The following is a 12,750-nucleotide window of genomic DNA, read 5'->3' as shown; positions in this document are numbered from 1 at the left end:
TTCCATGTTTCCATCCGCTGCCAGATCCACTCCCAGATATCTAAAACACTTCACTTCCTCCAGTTTTTCTCCATTCAAACTTACCTCCCGATTGACTTGACCCTCAACCCTACTGTACCTAATAACTTTGCTCTTATTCACATTTACTCTTAACTTTCTTCTTTCACACACTTTACCAAACTCAGTCACCAGCTTCTGCAGTTTCTCACATGAATCAGCCACCAGCGCTGTATCATCAGCGAACAACAACTGACTCACTTCCCAAGCTCTCTCATCCCCGACAGACTTCATCCTTGCCCCTCTTTCCAAAACTCTTGCATTCACCTCCCTAACAACCCCATCCATAAACAAATTAAACAACCATGGAGACATCACACACCCCTGCCGCAAACCTACATTCACTGAGAACCAATCACTTTCCTCTCTTCCTACACGTACACATGCCTTACATCCTCGATAAAAACTTTTCACTGCTTCTAACAACTTGCCTCCCACACCATATATCCTTAATACCTTCCACAGAGCATCTCTATCAACTCTATCATATGCCTTCTCCAGATCCATAAATGCTACATACAAATCCATTTGCTTTTCTAAGTATTTCTCACATACATTCTTCAAAGCAAACACCTGATCCACACATCCTCTACCACTTCTGAAACCACACTGCTCTTTCCCAATCTGATGCTCTGTACATGCCTTCACCCTCTCAATCAATACCCTCCCATACAATTTGCCAGGAATACTCAACAAACTTATACCTCTGTAATTTGAGCACTCACTCTTATCCCCTTTGCCTTTGTACAATGGCACTATGCACGCATTCCGCCAATCCTCAGGCACCTCACCATGAGTCACACATACATTAAATAACCTTACCAACCAGTCAACAATACAGTCACCCCCTTTTTTAATAAATTCCACTGCAATACCATCCAAACCTGCTGCCTTGCCGGCTTTCATCTTCCGCAAAGCTTTCACTACCTCTTCTCTGTTTACCAAATCATTTTCCCTAACCCTCTCACTTTGCACACCACCTCGACCAAAACACCCTATATCTGCCACTCTATCATCAAACACATTCAACAAACCTTCAAAATACTCACTCCGTCTCCTTCTCACATCACCACTACTTGTTATCACCTCCCCATTTGCACCCTTCACTGAAGTTCCCATTTGCTCCCTTGTCTTATGCACTTTATTTACCTCCTTCCAGAACATCTTTTTATTCTCCCTAAAATTTAATGATACTCTCTCACCCCAACTCTCATTTGCCCTTTTTTTCACCTCTTGCACCTTTCTCTTGACCTCCTGTCTTTCTTTTATACATCTCCCACTCAATTGCATTTTTTCCCTGCAAAAATCGTCCAAATGCCTCTCTCTTCTCTTTCACTAATGATCTTACTTCTTCATCCCACCACTCACTACCCTTTCTAATCAACCCACCTCCCACGCTTCTCATGCCACAAGCATCTTTTGTGCAATCCATCACTGATTCCCTAAATACATCCCATTCCTCCCCTACTCCCCTTACTTCCATTGTTCTCACCTTTTTCCATTCTGTACTCAGTCTCTCCTGGTACTTCCTCACACAAGTCTCCTTCCCAAGCTCACTTACTCTCACCACCCTCTTCACCCCAACATTCACTCTTCTTTTCTGAAAACCCATACAAATCTTCACCTTAGCCTCCACAAGATAATGATCAGACATCCCTCCAGTTATATTTATATATTCATTTTGCTTTGTCGCTGTCTCCCGCGTTTGCGAGGTAGCGCAAGGAAACAGACGAAAGAAATGGCCCAACCCACCCACATACACATGTATATACATACATGTCCACACACGCAAATATACATACCTATACATCTCAATGTACACATATATATATACACACACAGACACATACATATATACCCATGCACACAATTCACACCGTCTGCCTTTATTCATTCCCATCACCACCTCGCCACACATGGAATACCATCCCCCTCCCCCGTCATGTGTGCGAGGTAGCACTAGGAAAAGACAACAAAGGCCACATTCGTTCACACTCAGTCTCTAGCTGTCATGCAATAATGCCCGAAACCACAGCTCCCTTTCCACATCTAGGCCCCACACAACTTTCCATGGTTTACCCGAGACACTTCACATGCCCTGATTCAATCCACTGACAGCACGTCAACCCCGGTGTACCACATCGATTCAATTCACTCTATTCCTTGCACGCCTTTCACCCTCCTGCATGTTCAGGCCCCGATCACTAAAAATCTTTTTCACTCCATCTTTCCACCTCCAATTTGGTCTCCCACTTCTCCTCGTTCCCTCCACCTCCGACACATATATCCTCTTGGTCAATCTTTCCTCACTCATTCTCTCCATGTGCCCAAACCATTTCAAAACACCCTCTTCTGCTCTCTCAACCACGCTCTTTTTATTTCCACACATCTCTCTTACCCTTACATTACTTACTCGATCAAACCACCTCACACCACACATTGTCCTCAAACATCTCATCTCCAGCACATCCACCCTCCTGCGCACAACTCTATCCATAGCCCACGCCTCGCAACCATACAACATTGTTGGAACCACTATTCCTATATATATATGGGGTTGTTAGGGAGGTAAATGCAAGAGTTTTGGAAAGAGGGGCAAGTATGAAGTCTGTTGGGGATGAGAGAGCTTGGGAAGTGAGTCAGTTGTTGTTCGCTGATGATACAGCGCTGGTGGCTGATTCATGTGAGAAACTGCAGAAGCTGGTGACTGAGTTTGGTAAAGTGTGTGGAAGAAGAAAGTTAAGAGTAAATGTGAATAAGAGCAAGGTTATTAGGTACAGTAGGGTTGAGGGTCAAGTCAATTGGGAGGTGAGTTTGAATGGAGAAAAACTGGAGGAAGTGAAGTGTTTTAGATATCTGGGAGTGGATCTGGCAGCGGATGGAACCATGGAAGCGGAAGTGGATCATAGGGTGGGGGAGGGGGCGAAAATTCTGGGGGCCTTGAAGAATGTGTGGAAGTCGAGAACATTATCTCGGAAAGCAAAAATGGGTATGTTTGAAGGAATAGTGGTTCCAACAATGTTGTATGGTTGCGAGGCGTGGGCTATGGATAGAGTTGTGCGCAGGAGGATGGATGTGCTGGAAATGAGATGTTTGAGGACAATGTGTGGTGTGAGGTGGTTTGATCGAGTGAGTAACGTAAGGGTAAGAGAGATGTGTGGAAATAAAAAGAGCGTGGTTGAGAGAGCAGAAGAGGGTGTTTTGAAGTGGTTTGGGCACATGGAGAGGATGAGTGAGGAAAGATTGACCAAGAGGATATATGTGTCGGAGGTGGAGGCAACAAGGAGAAGAGGGAGACCAAATTGGAGGTGGAAAGATGGAGTGAAAAAGATTTTGTGTGATCGGGGCCTGAACATGCAGGAGGGTGAAAGGAGGCCAAGGAATAGAGTGAATTGGAGTGATGTGGTATACCGGGGTTGACGTGCTGTCAGTGGATTGAATCAAGGCATGTGAAGCGTCTGGGGTAAGCTATGGAAAGCTGTGTAGGTATGTATATTTGCGTGTGTGGACGTATGTATATACATGTGTATTGGGGGGGTTGGGCCATTTCTTTCGTCTGTTTCCTTGCGCTACCTCGCAAGCGCGGGAGACAGCGACAAAGTATAAAAGAAAAAAAGAAAAAATAAAAAAAAAAAATATATATATATATATATATATATATATATATATATATATATATATATATATATATATATATATATATATATTCTTTATACTGTCACTCTAAGTACAAACAGCACATGTAGTTAGTTGTGCACTATTTCTATAAACACTAAGACTAAATATCATGTTTTTGCCTGTTAAAGAATATTCTTAAGAGAGAAATCTTTACAAAAACACAGTCAAGGGTCTTGATGGAATTTACTGATAGTTTCTAACAATTATCATACCTCTCTAATTGCATGGTCCACTTGCACCTTGAGATCATCCACAGTTAGCTTATCAAACTCATCCACATTTAAATTGAGTTTCCCTTTAAGCTGTTCTGAAAAATCATATATCACATTATTAGAAAAATTAAAAACAAGGAAAAATTTCATAATACAACAAAAACAAATAATCATCCCCTCCATGGTATGATCAGCTCACTAACACATCAACCATCCATAAATACACCTGAAAGATTGAGATGGTTTAAGGGAAATAAGAAATGACATATAGTATGAGAGAAGCGGTGAAAAAGAGTGAACTTCATAAAGTGGCCTGTAAGCAAATACCTATGTACCTAAGTACCTATGAAAATCTATGACAAGACTTTACCATGATGGCATGGCAGCAATTGGGCTCACCACTTGATTTGTATTTTAGAGAATGACATTCCTCTCAACCATTCCATCTCTAACCTTGCTTGTTGTATAATGCCACTTTTTTTAGGAGTTACTCCACTGGTGTAGTTATCTATTCTAGGTTCATCCAGTAGTGTCCTCAGCCATAAGTCTATTGTTCTTTAGAATGTTTCTGTAGTTATTCCATGTAAATTTCTTAGACAACAAAAAAAGAATGGCATAGTCTAACAATAAGTAAAACTAGGTTAGTGGAAAGTTATTTAAGAAAGTAATGCTTAAATGGTCAGATGAAACGTGTGACACAATCTACAGTACAGTTCATGAACCCTATTATGAACATGTAATAGGAGGAGTTGAGTATAAATGGGCCCCCGAGTGGTATATGCACTACATTCAGTTTGAAAATGCCAAAATTTGTGAATGTAAATGGAGCTTGGGAGTAGAAGCTTCCTAAGTTCAAATCAAATAAAGGAGTGTTGCAACTTGAGTAAATCAAGATAATTTCTTTATTTTCTGTCTCCTTTTATACAGACCCAGTTTGTAAAACAGTGACTTGATCACACTGTAAAGTGAACAGGTGCAGTAAATAAGTAAATGAGAGTGCAGCACTGCCAAGGAGTGTAAATTTCTTATTTTAGTGTAACCAAAAGGCAGCATCCTGGCAGTTGGATATATAATTCTCCTCAGGTTGCAGGATAATTTACTCTAAGTGATCTTAATAACTGCAACTAGTATTACTTAAGGGGATAAAATTAGGACCTCCAACTCTGCCTGAATCAGAGATGAATAGTTTGGATTTAGCTTTAAGAATATTCCCAAACCAATCAGTCAAAAGAAAATTGGTGAAGAGAAGACTAAAGATATTTATATTATCTTTTATTATACTTTGTCGCTGTCTCCCGCGTTTGCGAGGTAGCGCAAGGAAACAGACGAAAGAAATGGCCCAACCCCCCCCATACACATGTATACATACGTCCACACACGCAAATATACATACCTACACAGCTTTCCATGGTTTACCCCAGACGCTTCACATGCCTTGATTCAATCCACTGACAGCACGTCAAGCCCGGTATACCACATCGCTCCAATTCACTCTATTCCTTGCCCTCCTTTCACCCTCCTGCATGTTCAGGCCCCGATCACACAAAATCTTTTTCACTCCATCTTTCCACCTCCAATTTGGTCTCCCTCTTCTCCTCGTTCCCTCCACCTCTGACACATATATCCTCTTGGTCAATCTTTCCTCACTCATTCTCTCCATGTGCCCAAACCACTTCAAAACACCCTCTTCTGCTCTCTCAACCACGCTCTTTTCATTTCCACACATCTCTCTTACCCTTACGTTACTCACTCGATCAAACCACCTCACACCACACATTGTCCTCAAACATCTCATTTCCAGCACATCCATCCTCCTGCGCACAACTCTATCCATAGCCCACGCCTCGCAACCATACAACATTGTTGGAACCACTATTCCTTCAAACATACCCATTTTTGCTTTCCGAGATAATGTTCTCGACTTCCACACATTCTTCAAGGCCCCCAGAATTTTCGCCCCCTCCCCCACCCTATGATCCACTTCTGCTTCCATGGTTCCATCCGCTGCCAGATCCACTCCCAGATATCTAAAACACTTCACTTCCTCCAGTTTTTCTCCATTCAAACTCACCTCCCAATTGACTTGACCCTCAACCCTACTGTACCTAATAACCTTGCTCTTATTCACATTTACTCTTAACTTTCTTCTTCCACACACTTTACCAATCTCAGTCACCAGCTACTGCAGTTTCTCACATGAATCAGCCACCAGCGCTGTATCATCAGCGAACAACAACTGACTCACTTCCCAAGCTCTCTCATCCCCAACAGACTTCATACTTGCCCCTCTTTCCAAAACTCTTGCATTTACCTCCCTAACAACCCCATCTATAAACAAATTAAACAACCATGGAGACATCACACACCCCTGCCGCAAACCTACATTCACTGAGAACCAATCACTTTCCTCTCTTCCTACACGTACACATGCCTTACATCCTCGATAAAAACTTTTCACTGCTTCTAACAACTTTCCTCCCACACCATATATTCTTAATACCTTCCACAGAGCATCTCTATCAACTCTATCATATGCCTTCTCCAGATCCATAAATGCTACATACAAATCCATTTGCTTTTCTAATACTAGACATGAAATCACCAGACACCAAATGTTCAGGGATCCTGTGGGTACTTGTGAAGGAGCAAGATCAGAGGATAATGCAACTAGAGCTTGAGTTAAGTAAGCTGAAAAAGCAGTTCAAGGACTATGATGAGAGCCAAAAGATTAGAGAAAAACAGAAACAAAGTTTAGGGGAGGAGGCCAGGTGATACCAAATCAGAGGAAAGAAGAAGCCAATAATAAGAGAGTACAGTCTGATGTAGAAGAGGAATGTAATCAGAGGGAAACCTTGATAACAATATTGAACAGGCAACTGCAAAAGCATTACCAGGAGACCATAGTGAATGGTTGAACTCCTCTCATATGGATGGTGGGGGAATTGAAGCCCTCATGTTCTCCATTCTCAATAATCAAGAGCAAATTATCTCCCAACCTACCCATATTCCTGAATGATGTGACCACTCTCTTAATATTCTGGATCTGTGTATCACCTCTACTCTATCTTGCTGTAACTACAAAATCTTGCCCCCATTTGGTTCACCTGATCACACTCATAAATGTATCTACTTTGTATCAAATGGATCACCTGATTACACTCTCATATATGTATCTACTTTGTATCTTCCTCATCAGCTCCTTCCCCTCCAGCAGCCCCTTCTAACCACAAATATTGGCACCTCAACAAAGCTGACTAAATTCATGTCTATTATGTGGTGATGCTTATATCTCTGCCAAACGCATAGCAGGGGTTATTGCTGCAGGAATGGAAGCATCTACCACCTCTTTCTCTAAGACAATCTCTTCTTCCAGGTTCAACTATTCGGGTTCTGGGAAAATTCAAGAAAGCGTTCAGGTTTATTCAGCTTGGAAAAACTTTCCTTCCTCAAATTCTCATTCAGCAATTATCACTATCCATAATCAGTGTAAGTACATTAACCATGAAGCAAAGCATTCCTTTATTCAAAGGAAATGTGAAAACATCTACTCATCATCCACTGATATGCCTTTCTGGTCTTTAGCTAAGGGCATCGTTAACAATTTCTGTCGCTCTACCTATCCTTCACTTTTCTCTTCTGACAATACTGTAGCTGTCTCTCCCATAGACAAAGCAACTCTCATTGGTTCCCACTTCTCCTTTAACTCCACCTTGGATGACTAACATTCATCCATCCCTGTAGCTCCTCTTGCTAATTCTATGCCCCTTCCCATAATTTCTTTTTGGACTGTCTGAAAAGTGCTTCTCTCTCCGGATACAAGCAAGGTTTATGCTCTTGATGGCATCCATCCCCATGTACCGAAAGAGTGTGCCTCTGAACTTGCACCTGTGCATGCTCATCTGTTCCATTTATGATTAAAAACCAGAACTTTTCCTTCTTCCTGGGACCATGTATTGGTATATCTCATCCCCAAGAAGGGTAACCATTCTAACACCTAGAACAACCATCCTGTTGCTTTGACTTCTTCCATTTCCAAAGTCTTTGTATCCCTCCTCAACTCCAATAGCCTTAGACATCTTGAATCTCAGTCTTCTCTCCGATCACCAGTATGGTTTCCATAAGACAAGATCCACTGGCAATATTCTTTCCTATCTTACTAATGTCTGGTCATCATCCCTGAAATTTTGGAGAATCCTATGTAGCTGCCCTTGACGTTTCCAATGCTTTTGACAGTGGCACTGGGGTCTCATCTCTAAGCTCCCCTTTTTCAGCTTCCCTCTCTCATATCTGGCTTCCACTATGGCCGATCTATCTCCATGGGTGTTGATGGATCAGCCTCTAGACCTTTCTCCAAAAACAGTGGTGTCCCTAAAGATTCTATCCTGCCCTCTACACTTTTCCTCCTTTTTATCAATGATTACCTCTCTTCCATAAAAAACCAAATGCACTCATACACTGATGACTCAACAATTCATTCCCTCACATCCTTCAATTCTGCTATTTCTTCTCTCCTTTAATCTGAATCTCATCTTATTAAACCTTCCTCAATAAACTCAAACTTGGACAGGATATGTCACTGGGGCAGATGAAATCTGGTTGAATTCAATACCTCCAAGAACTACTTCTAAGCATCTCTCTACTGAACATTCCTCACCACTTTCATGGTTCTGTAATTCCACCTCTTGACTCAATGAACATATAGGTACACCACTGATTTTCCAGCACTCTTGGTTCTAAAACCTTGACAGATTAACCATTTTGCTGGACCAACCATGGTCATGTAATAATAATTCATCAACACACCTCTAACCCACTAATTATACATCTCCCATGTGTCTAAAGTATACCATGGACGCAAGGAAACAGACAAAAGAATGGCCCAACCCACCCACATACACATGTATATACATGCACGTTCACACACACAAATATACATACCTAAACATCTGAACGTATACATTTATATATACACACAGACATATACATATATACACATGTACATAATTCATACTGTCTGCCTTTATTCATTCCCATCGCCACCTCGCCACACATGGAATAACATCCCCCTCCCCCCACATGTGTGTGAATTAGCGCTAGGAAAAGACAACAAAGGCCACATTCATTCACACTCAGTCTCTAACTGTCATGTATAATGCACCGAAACCACAGCTCCCTTTCCACATCCAGGCCCCACAGAACTTTCCATCGTTTACCCCAGACACTTCACCTGCCCTGGTTCAATCCATTGACAGCACATTGACCCCGGTATACCACATCGTTCTAATTCACTATTCCTTGCACGCCTTTTACCCTCCTAAATGTTCAGGACCCGATCACTCAAAATCTTTTTCACTCAATCTCTCCACCTCCAATTTGGTCACCCACTTCTCCCCGTTCACTCCACCTCTGACACATATATCCTCTTGGTCAATCTTTCCTCACTCATTCTCTCCATGTGACCAAACCATTTCAAAACAACCTCTTCTGCTCTCTCAACCACACTCTTTTTACCCCCTCACACCACATATTGTCCTCAAACATCTCATTTCCAGCACATCCACCCTCCTGCGCACAACTCTATCTATAGCCCACGCCTCGCAACGATATAACATTGTTGAAACCACTATTCCTTCAAACATACCCATTTTTCCTTTCCAAGATAACGTTCTCGACTTCCACACATTCTTCAACACTCCCAGAACTTTCGCCCCCTCCCCCACCCTATGATTCACTTCCACTTCCATGGTTCCATCCACTGACAAATCCACTCCCAGGTATCTAAAACACTTCACTTCCTCCAGTTTTTCTCCATTCAAACTTACCTCCCAATTGACTTGCCCCTCAACCCTACTGTACCTAATAACCTTGCTCTTATTCACGTTTACTTTCAGCTTTCTTCTTTCACACACTCTACCAAACTCAGTAAACACCTTCTGCAATTTCTCACTCGAATCAGCCACCAACTCTGTATCATCAGCAAACAACAAATGACTCACTTCCCATGATCTTTCATCCACAGCAGACTGCATACTTGCCCCTCTTTCCAAAACTCTTGCATTCACCTCCCTAACAACCCCCTCCATAAACAAATCAAACAACCATGGGGACATCACGCACCCCTGACGCAAACCAACATTCACTGAGAACCAATCACTTTCCTCTCTTCCTACACGTACACATGCCTTATATCCTCGATATTATCTTGTGGAGGCGAAGGTGAAGATTTGTAGAGGTTTTCAGAAAAGAAGAGAGAATGTTGGGGTGAAAAGAGAGGTGAGGGTAAGTGAGCTTGGGAAGGAGACTTGTGTGAGGAAATACCAGGAGAGACTGAGTACAGAATGGAAATGGGTGAGAACAAATGAGGTAAGGGGAGTGGGGGAGGAATGGGATGTGTTTAGGGAAGCAGTGATGGCTTGCGCAAAAGATGCTTGTGGCATGAGAAGCCTGGGAGGTGGGCAGATTAGAAAGGGTAGTGAGTGGTGGGATGAAGAAGTAAGATTATTAGTGAAAGAGAAGCGAGAGGCATTTGGACAATTTTTGCAAGGAAATAATGCAAATAAGTGGGAGATGTATAAAAGAAAAAGGCAGGAGGTCAAGAGAAAGGTGCAAGAGGTGAAAAAGAGGGCAAATGAGAGTTGGGGTGAGAAAGTATCATTAAATTTTAGGGAGATTAAAAGATGTTTTGGAAGGAAATAAAGTGAGTAAGACAAGGGACCAATGGGAACTTCAGTAAAGGGGGCTAATGGGGAGGTGGTAAAAAGTAGTGGTGATGTGAAAAAGAGATGGAGTGAGGATTTTGAAGGTTTGTTGAATGTGTTTGATGATAGAGTGGCAGAAATAGGGTGTTTTGGTCGAGGTGGTGTGCAAAGTGAGAGGGTTAGGGAAAATGATTTGGTAAACAGAGAAGAGGTAGTAAAAGCTTTGCGGAAGATGAAGGCCGGCAAAGCAGCGGGTTTGGATGGTATTGCAGTGGAATTTATTAAAAAAGGGGGTGACTCTATTGTTGACTGGTTGGTGAGGTTATTTAATGTATGTATGACTCATGGTGAGGTGCCTGAGGATTGGCAGAATGCTTGCATAGTGCCATTGTACAAAGGCAAAGGGGATAAAAGTGAGTGCTCAAATTACAGAGGTATAAGTTTGTTGAGTATTCCTGGTAAATTATATGGGAGGGTATTGATTGAGAGGGTGAAGGCATGTACAGAGCATCAGATTGGAGAAGAGCAGTGTGGTTTCAGAAGTGGTAGAGGATGTGTAGATCAGGTGTTTGCTTTGAAGAATGTGTGTGAGAAATACTTAGAAAAGCAAATGGATTTGTATGTAGCATTTATGGATCTGAAGAAGGCATATGATAGAGTTGATAGAGATGCTCTGTGGAAAGTATTAAGAATATATGGTGTGGGAGGCAAATTGTTATAAGCAGTGAAAAGCTTTTATCGAGGATGTAAGGCATGTGTACGTGTAGGAAGAGAGGAAAGTGATTGGTTCTCAGTGAATGTTGGTTTGCGGCAGGGGTGTGCGATGTCCCCACGGTTGTTTAATTTGTTTATGGAGGGGGTTGTTAGGGAGGTGAATGCAAGAGTTTTGGAAAGAGGGGCAAGTATGCAGTCTATTGTGGATGAGAGAGCTTGGGAAGTGAGTCAGTTGTTCTTCTCTGATGATACAGAGCTGGTGGCTGATTCGGGTGAGAAATTACAGAAGCTGTTGACTGAGTTTGGTAGAGAGTGTGAAAGAAGAAAGCTGAGAGTAAATGTGAGTAAGAGCAAGGTTATCAGGTACAGTAGGGATGAGGGATAAGTCAATTGGGAGGTAAGTTTGAATGGAGAAAAAACTGGAGGAAGTGAAGTGTTTTAGATACCTGGGGGTGGATTTGGCAGTGGATGGAACCATGGAAGTGGAAGTGAGTCATAGGGTGGGGGACGGGGGGAAAGTTTTGGGAGCATTGAAGAATGTGTGGAAGTCGAGAACGTTATCTTGGAAAGGAAAAATGGGTATGTTTGAAGGAATAGTGGTTCCGACAATGTTATATGGTTGCGAGGCGTGGGCTATAGATAGAGTTGTGCGCAGGAGGGTGGATGTGCTGCAAATGAGATGTTTGAGGACAATATGTGGTGTTAGGTGGTTTGATCAAATAAGTAATAATAGGGTAAGAGAGATGTGTGGTAATAAAAAGAGTGTGGTTGAGAGAGCAGAAGAGGGTGTTTTGAAATGGTTTGGTCACATGGAGAGAATGAGTGAGGAAAGATTGACCAAGAGGATATATGTGTCAGAGGTGGAGGGAACGAGGAGAAGTGGGAGACCAAATTGGAGGTGGAAAGATGGAGGGAAAAAGATTTTCTGTGATCGGGGCCTGAACATGCAGGTGGGTGAAAGGTGTGCAAGGAATAGAGTGAATTGGAACGATGTGGTATACTGGGGTCGACGTGCTGTCAATGGATTGAACCAGGGGATGTGAAGCGTCTGGGGTGAACCATGGAAAGTTCTGTGGGGCCTGGATGAGGAAAGGGAGCTGTGGTTTCGGTGCATTATTACATGACAGCTAGAGAGTGAGTGTGAATGAATGTGGCCTTTGTTGTCTTTTCCTAGTGCTACCTCACGCACATGAGCGGGGAGGGGGTTGTAATTTCATGTGTGGCGGGGTGGCGATGGGAATGAATAAAGGCAGACAGTATGAATTATGTACATGTGTATATATGTATATGTCTGTGTGTGTATATATATATATATATATATATATATATATATATATATATATATATATATATATATATGTTGAGATGTATAGGTATGTATATTTGCGTGT

At 42.2% G+C, this 12,750-nt stretch overlaps 1 protein-coding gene across 3 annotated transcripts in view; it reads right to left on the bottom strand.

Annotated features, from left to right (window-relative positions):
* The window catches only part of LOC139749639 (RUN domain-containing protein 1-like), a 250,604-nt gene that overhangs the window by 158,856 nt on the left and 78,998 nt on the right, over positions 1 to 12,750 (bottom strand). For all 3 annotated transcript variants that reach the window (XM_071663796.1, XM_071663799.1, XM_071663798.1), the window contains exon 6: positions 3,948 to 4,042. In XM_071663796.1, the coding sequence (XP_071519897.1) occupies positions 3,948 to 4,042 (95 nt within the window). The remainder of the gene's footprint in view (positions 1 to 3,947; positions 4,043 to 12,750) is intronic.

The sequence above is a fragment of the Panulirus ornatus genome, chromosome 7 (genome assembly GCF_036320965.1).
Source record: "Panulirus ornatus isolate Po-2019 chromosome 7, ASM3632096v1, whole genome shotgun sequence".
Taxonomy (NCBI): Eukaryota; Metazoa; Arthropoda; class Malacostraca; order Decapoda; family Palinuridae; genus Panulirus; species Panulirus ornatus.
This window is presented reverse-complemented; position numbering and strand designations above follow the sequence as displayed.